The sequence below is a fragment of the Buceros rhinoceros genome, unplaced genomic scaffold, assembly GCF_000710305.1.
Source record: "Buceros rhinoceros silvestris isolate BGI_N320 unplaced genomic scaffold, ASM71030v1 scaffold10144, whole genome shotgun sequence".
Lineage (NCBI taxonomy): Eukaryota > Metazoa > Chordata > Aves > Bucerotiformes > Bucerotidae > Buceros > Buceros rhinoceros.
In genome coordinates this window covers 9057-19638 of record NW_010406471.1, presented here as the reverse complement: position 1 = coordinate 19638, position 10582 = coordinate 9057, and the positions used below count along the sequence as shown (strand labels likewise).

Below are 10582 nucleotides of genomic sequence, written 5' to 3'. Positions count from 1 at the left end.
ACCAGAGTCAAACCCCACCATCTGAACAGTCTTTTTGATGGTAACATTTTGCATCTGCTGCTGGAGCACCGGATCCGACTCACAGGGTGATGCGAGCTCCCGGTGTCCCAGGAGCTGGGCCAGCATGCTGCATTGTCAACCGTCAGCCCTTTGGCCCAGCACAACATTCGTACAGCTACACATTCCCATGAATTCCCAGCTTAAAATGTTGTTTGAAGCTTTTGAGAACATGTCCACACTTGAGGACTGATCCAGGGCTAATCAAATGTAATGAGTCTTTAAATTGACTTAAATGAGCTGCAAATCAGACCTCTGAAGCAATTGCTGCTCAGGTTACTCACTGTCCCTGTACTAGGGTAAAGCCTGCGCCCTGAAGGGATGATCTGTCAGCGTTGGAGCTACAGTGCTACAGCACCTATTTACAGCTTGGTGAGCCTCTCCGCGGCAGACCCTGGAGAAACGAGTGATCAGATGTGCAGCACAGCAACATCCAGCATTTCCCTAACCTTCAGCGGGAGTGATTTGAGCTTGGCAGTAGCTCTCAGATCAAATAAGGGCTCTGCTAGTGGCACTTTGCCCAGTTTATTAAGATAAAGAGTGTTCTAGAACACTGCCTGGGTTTACTGTGGGATTTACAGGGTCCTGCGCAAAGGCCTGTGACCCCTGCATCTCTGAGGGGTTCCCTGCACTGCAGGAGGGCAGAGAAGGGGCAGCCTGGCTCTAAGTCAGATGCTGCTTCCTGCAGCCTTGTCTCAGTGTTGGGCTGCCTTCAGAACAGCTACTGTAATGTACTAGATGGGCTTGAGTACATCTTACATCCAGGACAGCAAGGCAGACACCTTCTCCCAGATCTGGGCCCCTTTTTCTCTCAGAAAAAAGTGCTGTAACGTATTGGTGTTGGCCGAAGGCGGTCCAGCTATAACGTCTGCCTCTCCACATGGACACGGCGAAACAGGCTTCATACTCTGGACTTTATGTTACTCACTGCTCGCTCACTGGGGAAGTGGACTGGGTAGTTGTCTAAGGCCTGTTGACTTCATCTCCAGCTTGATGCTCCATTATCAGATGGGTTATCGTCTGCCTAATGAACCGTCAAACCACTAACGTCGTCCTGTGGTGCTGTAGTTGATTTCCAGCATGCAGAGTTGAGCATCACTGGTCTGTAAAGCTTCCCTAGCCCTCTAACTGAAGAGGGGGGTTGAGCACCATCTGCCAGAAGGGATTAAGTACTTCACTCACATTTCTCTGTGTCTTCTGCCAATATGAAAATCGTCCTCACTGCCCTCAGCACTGCATTAGTGGCCACATGGTTATAACATGTGCAAAACAATTCCTAATGTTCCCAACACACAAGTTACAACCTTGCAGTGAGATTTTACCGTAGTAAAATACAGAAGTAGTGATCAGGAAGGACATAGTAAGTGCTGGCTGTTCACAGCCCTTTCTCCCCAAGGGCAGCCTCATTTCAGAGATGTAGGTGCAAGTTTTGTTCTATGTGGGTTCGTGCCAACACCTGGGAAGAGGGGAGCAGTGCAGTCTTGGCAGGCCACAGGCTTTAGGAGCATCGCTCCCTAGAGTGCTGGCCCATTGCACTCCGGTGTTCATGTTTGCAGACACTGGAATGTCTAGGAAGGAGTGAGAACAGCGTTTACCTCTTGACAAAGCAGAAGAACCGAACCAAGTTTTACACTGAAACTTCACATGTCTCTGCATTGTCTCCGGGGCAGCTTGAGCCATGGAAATTAAACTTCCCTTGCAGACCCTCTCGACTACCCAGGACTGCAGGTGCAAAAGCACCAGAGCCAACACCAAACAAATTCATTTCTTCTATTATGAGCTTTCTCAAGTTTTTAATCCAAGTTTCTGTTCAAGTTCCTACTGTGGAAAACCAGATACAAAGTGTTAAGTCCTGCTCAGATGGTTTTATTTGACCCTTTATGGATATATAATACAAATTACAATATATATGGATCTAAAAGCAAATAAATGGAAAAGAATTAGCACATAAAAATTACTGTAACTCAGAAAAAAATTAGGCTCATTCTACAGCATGGTAGTTAAATGGTGTGCATCAAGCTGATATTACTGTTCATTTTTAACTGCTGTTATTAACAACTTGTGGAAAATAAATTTTCAGTATTCTGTTTCTCTCAGTCATTCATGTTGCTCTTTTGTTTCACTCTGACAAGACAGTGAAAGCGGTCTGCAGCATGGTTTGATCACTTCACTCCTTCTGATTGACCTTCACTAACTCAAAGTCGTCTGCTAAATTACACAAGAACGTACAAATGAATCATGACTGCATTTTATGAACTCCCAAGAATATCTGTGCTCATATTAAATTTAGTAGAATCGGCCTAATTTTAATCTGAGGCGTAGGTCTGGTGAGCAGCATTGCCTTTGTCTGCGTTAATGTGTTGTGGTATGCTGTACAAGTGGATCTGCGGCGGGAAGCTGTTGGAAATGAAACCAGTGTCCGCACTGTCCGCGTGGTGGGACTTTACTTTGACATAGCCTTAGTCTGGATGCACGTTGGCAGTTAGAGCATGTCCATCTGCTAGTTTGGTTTCAGACACCACGGGAGGGTTCTGCAACAGAAGTGTGGCAATTGGGGACCATGGGGACAGTTGCATAAAAGCATCCCCCCGATCAGAACAAAGCACTAACGAAGACACACCAGATGAAGTCCAATTCCCTATTGCCTTGTTGTTTCTATTATTATGTTCTTGTAACTGAGGCACTGACAGTTAAAAGCAAGACGAGGAAGATTTAGCCCTTAAAGAGTACAGATAGCTACAAGAACATGCATGATCATTCAGGGTCCAGAGAGCTTTTCATAAACACTCTCCAGTGAAGTCCTGCAATTTGCTGAAAAAAAAGACTGGTTATTCCATGACTGAGATCTGTATGTTTTCCACTAAATTGTTGGCTGGCTGTGCTCAAACAGCTTGTGACAGTAGCTTTAACTAGTAGAAATAGGTGCAACCGCGGTTACCACAGTGCAGGTTTGGCGATTGGAGCAGCAGAGGGATGGCGATTAACTTAGACAATTCTTTTCAGCCTGTAGTTTTCTTTCCAAAGCAGCAGGTTTCAGCTGCCCTGACTGTTCTCACCATCTCCACTCTCACTATCAACAAAGAACGGAGTCCTGATTTTCATGGCTGAGTATTTTAGGGAGTACCACATCCCATGCCATGTGGACCAAACCACGCCATTGTCTTGGGATCCATTGTACCTTCCTGTTCTGTAGTATAGTCCGTTGAGGTTTACAGTGTGGCACCTTGTAATGATGCAGGAGAGGGAAAAAAGGAGATTGGGTTTAGCGTGGGAAGACATTGCATAATTACAGTGAAGTACAATTTTCACACAACATACATTTAGAAACACCAGGGCGGGATCCATTGCAGATTCAGACACCCAGGTATACCTGTCCATACTGAACTGGTTGTCTGAAGTCCTATGGAGATCTGGTTAATGCATTTAGTGGAACCCAGAGGAGTATGTGGGTCATCCTAAAGCTGACATCTGTGCTGGTCAGATAATTCAACCCCTTGACTCCTTCAAGGATATTAACTAGGTACATGATGCAGTTGCCTGAAGAGAGGGGTGTAGTTCCATTTGGTGGGCTCTATCTCAAGGGTAGGCAGCTACGTATTGACACCAAAAAATGCAGATGTCTTTGAATCAAGGTAAATCCCCTACTGACATTCATTTCTGTAGCTTCACTGATTTCAATTTGTATGTGATGAGGGCCTGGTCAAAGAAGAGGGTCATCCTGCACTAAAGCAGAGAAAAACTGAGTGCTGTGTGTCCATGCTCCCAGGACTGGTGAACCTGAGTCCCTATCAATGTGTGAGGTATGCCGCACTAGCTAACATACCGTCACCCCCAAGATATTCCCTGCAATAGAGAAATGTCCTTTGTACACACTTCACCTTGCAGTGGCTACAGTTGTTTTCTTTCCCGGGGTATAACCCAAAGCACTTTAAGGAGTTTTACCCAGGCTCTTTTCCTTGCAGGTCATTTGCCTCCATGTATTTATTCTGACCCATTTTCTTAAAATGAACATAACTGAAGCGCTTTGGTTCATAATGAAATAAGCAGATTGCTTTCCTTTGAGGTGTGAACACCTTAGGTTTGGCTGTGCAGGGTGGCAAGCACACACAGCAACCACCAGCTGCTGTAAGACTGGCAAGTCCTCTCGGCCACACAGCCACCCACCCTGTGCATCCCAGAGGAATCAGCTGTTTTCCATACCTGTTAAACCACCAACCACCCTTGTTCTCTGACGCACAGTTGCCTGCCAGGAATCGATCATGATCCTTGTCTGACGTGCTGAACTGCATCCCTCCGTGAGAGGCTGACCACTGTTCTTCAAAATTGCTCCCACCAGACAGAGCATCACCAGCATTACCAGAATAGGTGCCAAACCATAACCTGTAATTGTCCTGCAAGAATATGTGAAACATGTCTTTGACATCAGCTTTTTCTGCCCTTTCTCCCATTTTTGAGATCAAATTTGCGCTAGTCGTCGTACCAACTGTCAAAGGCATGGCTGGTGAAGTCAAGGGTGACTTCTGGCCCTGTGCTTTAATGATCCTGGTGCAGATCAATACGGGATTTAAACTTCCAGAAGGGATTGCAAATTACTGCTGCTGCTGCTACAAAGGGTTTCAGGCCTTATTGTCTTTCAATAACCATTTGATACACTGTACAACAAGCTGGAAGGCTCTTCTTAGCTCATCAAGAACAACTTGGCAGAAAACTGTGCCAAGCAGTTGCCTTCATAAACTGATCAGTTGTTCAGCAAGAATAACTCCTTAGAAATTTTGCTCCTCCAAGGACTAGAAGCCATCTGGTTTCTAGCTAAATGGTAGGAATACCTAAAAGATTAGTTCCATTGTGCACAGATCCAAGAGACATTTGATATGAGATGGACAATTACTTTTGTGATGTGGGCTTCTTCCTGCATCGTATTCCACTTTTGTTTATGAAAAATAGCACTAAGATGTTACTGTGATTTGAACCCAGCTGGCAACTAAAGACCACGCAGCCACTCACTCATTCTTTCCTACCCCCAGGGGGCAGGAAGGAGAAAAAGCATAGAAGTAAAGCCACCTGGGTTAAGATAAGGAGAGTTTACTTGAACAACACAAAGAGAGAGAAAACAATAGTAATAACAGTAAAGCAAATGATATACAATGCACTGCTCACCACCGCCACCGTCACACTGCGCTGCGCCGCTGTTTGAAACCGTCCCCCATCTCTGGCTAGCCCTCCCTTGTATATACTGGGCATGACATCAGTATAATATTGAATATCCCATTGGCTAGTTTGGTCCCGCTATCCTGGCTGTGGAAATTAACTCTGTCCTGGCTGAACCCAGGACAGGTATTGAAATGAAGCTGTTCAAACTTTCAATAAGAAATCTCTAATTGCAAACTGAATGTAACATGTACATTTCTGGAGTGATGATGAAGTTAGAACTAGGACTGACTGGCCCATGCAGTGGAATTCATGTCCTTAGGTATTTGGCCTACTTATGTGTGGTATTCAGAAAGGGAAGCCTGCAAAGAACAGTTCCTGCACTGAGCAGGACGCTGTCTAAAGCTAGAAAGCAAGCATGAAAATACAGAGGTGTGTCTGTCTTTGCCTTTCTGTGCCTGCAGCACTAAGACAGGAACTTAAAAATGCTGTTTCAAAGCTTTGATAGAGTTCACTGTTTTCTTTTAACAAAGTAAAGAGGGTTTTTTCTGGTAATTGTCTTTTATCAAACACTCTCCTAGGAAGTCAAGAACAGGGTTCAGTTTCCATGCAGAGGTTCAAACCCTTCTCTCCTGCCTCACGGAAGACTCTTTCAACCAGGAGGCTGGAGGCAAACACATGTGCCCTGCGGCAGAGAGCTGCCCTCCATGCAGCAGCAGAGCTAGCAAGAGAGCACGAGCACATGATCCTGAAACGCCGTGTCTTGGGCACTCAGCAGCTGTGAGGAAGAAGTCCCAGCTTTACCTCCCTGCTTCCAGGGCTGTCTGTCAGTCAGCCGAACCAGGAATCCCAGGGAAGCAGAGCAGGTAAGTTTTGCAGAGCTGTAATTACCACTCTGGCACTGAGTTCTCATGCTGCATGTGCAGATGCCCCACCCTCACAAACAAAACAAGAAGTCACCACTCTCTCCATTTCTTACCTGCTCATTTGCAAGCTGGAAATTTTCATAGACCGCATAACGTCTTTCCCCCTGCCAGTCCATCAGGTCAATCTTTAATGAGCTCTCTCCTAAACACAAAGTGGTCTCCTGTTAGATGAACTAGATCATGCAAATTGGAAAGAAATCTGCAGAGGGAAAATATTTGCACCTCTAACAAGCAGGTCATAGATATGGTCGTTGCCCAGCCAGTATTCATCATTCTTGCCCTGGAATCTCCCAAATCCCATTTTGTAATCATCCCATTTCCTGCAGTGAGATACAAATATCAATTTCAACATGAGAGGGAATTAGTTTGTGACACTTGGCTATGGTAACAACTAAAACTTCATCTGTATCTCTAGACACCCTTGTCTAAAAGTATCAGCTTCATCACAAGCTGAGCTGAGCTGTGTCACTCTGCCTTAGAAGTAAATACAACTCACAGCTTACTTCTCCTCCTGCTAAACCTGTGCACACACATTATATTGGGATCAAACCTTCGAAGTGCCAGATGCAGGGCTCAGAACGAGGTTGTCAGTTAGATGGGAAGGGAAAGCAGCAGCTGTCATACTGGTCTTCAGTAAAGCATCTGATACTGTTCTTCAGCAAGTCATGATTAAAATGTCCTCCTGGCTGGAAACGAATGTTGCATTCTAAAATATGCTGCAATCTTGGATGTATGACGTGGTGTGGTGAAGTATCAGAAACTGAATAGAAGCTGCAAACAAAAGCTTCCAGATGAAGTTAGAAGGAAAATATCTGTGTTTGCTTTTTGCTCCTGTTCCATTTAAATTGATTTTTGGTTCATTGACCACTCTCACCTCTGCTTTTTTGCAGGATCACTGTTTGGATGTGGCGACTTGGCCTTCAGAGATATATACTTACTTTACATCAATCAGCATTCTGTGGCTTCATCGCTCTAAGAGTGATCTCCTGCTGTTACTTCCTTCTCATAATTTCAATCTCTTAAAATCTCCTCTGCTATTGATGTATTAACTTTGATATTCACGTATACTTCTTGTGTATCATCATTTTCAGTTTTACTATGCCTGTGTTTATTTCCTCTCTCATGTTGTTGTTAGGGATATTGATTCTGTCTGACCTACATACTAGTCAATGCTCCTCTTCAGCATGTTTTTCATTCACCCGTGCTGAGAACTGAACTGCCACGGCCAGAAGAGCTGCCACTCTCTGGGCAAGCCAGCTTAGAGCCAGCTGAGGTAGCTTTGCAATGGACTGCACTCACTGTAAGAGTGACTGGACATGTCCTGAAATTGTGTGCGCTGTGATAGTGAATTAGTCTGTCTGGGGATGTTTCTTTTTTACTGTGCTTGCTACTAGAGCTCCTCTACTCCTGGAGATTTTCAGGTGAAAGCCATCTCTCTGGAATTTTGCATAGAGAAGAGACAATCAGGACCAATTTGGCATCTTCTTGACTGATCTAAGTAAGGAAACAAATGTTACACCATGTTGAACATAATTCCTGATATGAGAACAGCTAATATGTTTGGCAGGTCTCAGTCTATGTGCTGGCAGCAGATACCTGCCAATCTGGAGCTTCCATTAGCCTCCAATAATGATAAATCCAATATGCACAACGTACACACTTACTCAAACGCAGAGAAGCCGTGGAAAAGGTGTTGTCGGTTCATTTTGAAAATGGCTTCCTGCTACAAATATGTACCACGAGATCGTCTTAATGCAAGGAGCTATCATTACTGAAGTATACCCTTGTGTACCCTGCTTCGCAGATGCAGGAGTTTGTGAGGCAGCAGGATGGAGGGTGGGAGCTGGAGGCCTGACTGCAAGCTCTGTTGATGCAACCTCAACGCACCCACCTGTTGAAATTCTCCTTGCCGTTACTCCGCCGCTGAATGACAGTCCACCCCCCACCATCAGACATGTCACAGTATGCCAGGAAAGGCTCTTGGTCTGCTCTGGGCCTGATCCGGTAGTAGCCGTTTTTGGTCTTCTTCCGATTATACACTGCTGCACAATCTAGGCAGGATGGTACCAGTTTGTTAAACAGGGCAGGAGAGATAGGTGCAGCCAAGAGAAGACATTGCTGAGAGGCTGTATGGATGGGACAAGGACAGCTTGGCCAGCCTGTACAAAGCTCTGCAAGCCCTGCAAAGCCCAAGCAAATGGTTCGGAAAGGTGGTAGCAATGCTGGTTTGCACACTGCTGTGCCTGACAAAGAGCAGCAAGGCTCGAGAGCTTTACAGCCATGCCCTCCCAGGGAATCATTCACAAATCTTTGGCGAGATGGACAGAGAATGGCTGCAGCTGAAGCGGGGTCTATAGCATGGGAGCGACACAGGACCAGGGCTGGCTCTGTCAGCAAGATCATTTGCAGGGAAGCTAATTTCCAAGTGGAAGGTAACCTCAGCTCTGCTTCAGATTGGATTAGGGCCCAACATTTCTGAAATAAATGGCTAAGCTCCTGTGACCGGCTCTACCGGGGCTGTATCAGGAATGTGCCTTTCAGGACCTCAGTGCTTCACACTTTCAGTGTAATGCCCATGAAGGATAAAATCTTGACTACAGGCCAGTAGTGATTCCAGTTATGACCATGTTCTCAAACTGCCACCAGGAACGGAGTATGCAGGCCTGCTACTGCACTGCAGAAGTTATGGAGGAGCCAAGGAACAGGGAGGACGAGCTCCTCCAATCATGTTTCAGTCCCTGCAGCTGAGCCAGGCTGGCTGGGCTCCAGTAAGGCCCTCAGGGCAGATGTCTGAAGTTGGTCTGATGGAAAACACCTGAGAGGTGCCTGTTCTTCTCTGCACCAGATTCTCAGGGGAGAAGCCCAGGAGTCTGCATTGTACCTGGGCAATAGGTGCCTAAAGCTGGGCCAGCTGACTCTGATGCCAGGGTGAGCCTGCTGGTACTAGGGCCACCAGTCTGCCCTTCTCCTTCCCGTGTATCTGACTGAATTTTAAAACACAATCAACTTCAAAAATTCTAAAAACTTTTAGCAGAAATAAAATCTGACACATGGGACGTGGCAAGGAGAAATAAACATTGCAGCAAGCTGAAATTTCCACACAGACTACTGAAAAGTGTACCTTGGTCATAGACTATTAAATTTCCACTGGTTGTGGGTAAGAGTATCTCATGCTGCACACTCCTGTTGCCTGAGATCAGCACACTTTTTGTTCTATGGTAAGTGTTCCCCAGGATGTCCTTCAGTTGTAGTTCATATAAGTAAAGTAAGTCTTGAAGCTGTTTCAACCTCTGTCTTAATTCATTGTTGTCTAGGAGGCAGATATCTTTTTCCTGTGGAGAAAATAAAACCAAAACCCCCCGTGCTTCAGTCGGTGGTAAGAGCAGAGATGCAGAGAGAAGGATTGTCTGTCTCCCCTTGACCCTAAGATGTCACACTGCCTCTGTGGACCCAGATGGTTCGATGGTGGTCTCTTCCCAAGATACACAGCATGGGCTGTTGAGTTTAACACTGTGGAAGAAGGCTTTCTGCAATGAGCTTTTCACTGCTCAGAGGATCCCAAAATATGATCAGATAGATACACAGAAAATTACTGTGGAAAAAAATCATTCATCTTAACTTCCATTTAATGAATTCAAAGGGAGCATTTGCAGACTGTGAAACTGCTCAGGGTAAGAAGGGGGAAACTCGGCTCGCACTGCAGCCAGGACAAATCAGCAAGGTTCCAGCTAAGATAAAGAAGATAAAAGCGCTGATGTTTGGCATTAATCAGCCGAAAGCCATGAGCCTACAGTGGTATAACTTCAGAGCTGCATTACTGTAACCAAGACCAGAGCCTGACCCACGTTGGCTGGGATAAACATTTTCAGCAACAATCTGGTCTGTGGCTGGTGTTACTCCATTAAAAACATAACAGAACAGAGCAAAATCTCTTCCAAGACAACCAAACAACCCTGTGCAATAAGAATCATTGGCTGTTTTCACTCTGAGCAAGCTGGCTTGAACGATACCAGGTCAGGTCCAGTTCTAGGTACAAGCAAAACAAGCAGTTGCCCAGGACAGCAGACTGCCGAGCATGCTCAAACACGGCCTCCCCGCTGCCTGTTCCTTCTCCTAGGCCTGTTGGTTTTCCTCCACAGAGGAGGATTTCTAGGCTGGAGACACACAGGCACCTGCTGCAGAGTCCTAAGCTCGCCAAATTCTCCTTGCCGAACTCTGTACCTCATTGGGACAGCCCGAGAGAAATTTGCTCCTCAGAAGAGTACAGTTTGCATCAGATTGTATTTTCTCTCCTTTCTCCTCAACGTCATTAATTCTCCCCACAAGGCAAAATGGGGCCAGGGGAGCCCAGGATGTGTCCACAGAGGGGTTTAGAAACACTAATTAACCCCCAGAACTAACGACTCTTTACCCACACTTCATTAATGAAACAGCCATAAATAAAACCCAGG

At 45.7% G+C, this 10582-nt stretch overlaps 1 protein-coding gene across 1 annotated transcript in view; it reads right to left on the bottom strand.

Annotated features, from left to right (window-relative positions):
* Positions 1–3090: 3090 nt before the first annotated feature.
* Positions 3091–10582, bottom strand: part of LOC104491647 (fibrinogen-like protein 1) — an 8060-nt gene continuing 568 nt past the window's right edge. Inside the window, exons 2-7 of the mRNA XM_010134098.1 lie at positions 9253–9463; positions 8023–8182; positions 6354–6451; positions 6185–6273; positions 4258–4448; positions 3091–3280 (exon numbers count right to left, since the gene is read on the bottom strand). Coding sequence (XP_010132400.1) covers positions 3091–3280; positions 4258–4448; positions 6185–6273; positions 6354–6451; positions 8023–8182; positions 9253–9463 — 939 coding nt within the window. The remainder of the gene's footprint in view (positions 3281–4257; positions 4449–6184; positions 6274–6353; positions 6452–8022; positions 8183–9252; positions 9464–10582) is intronic.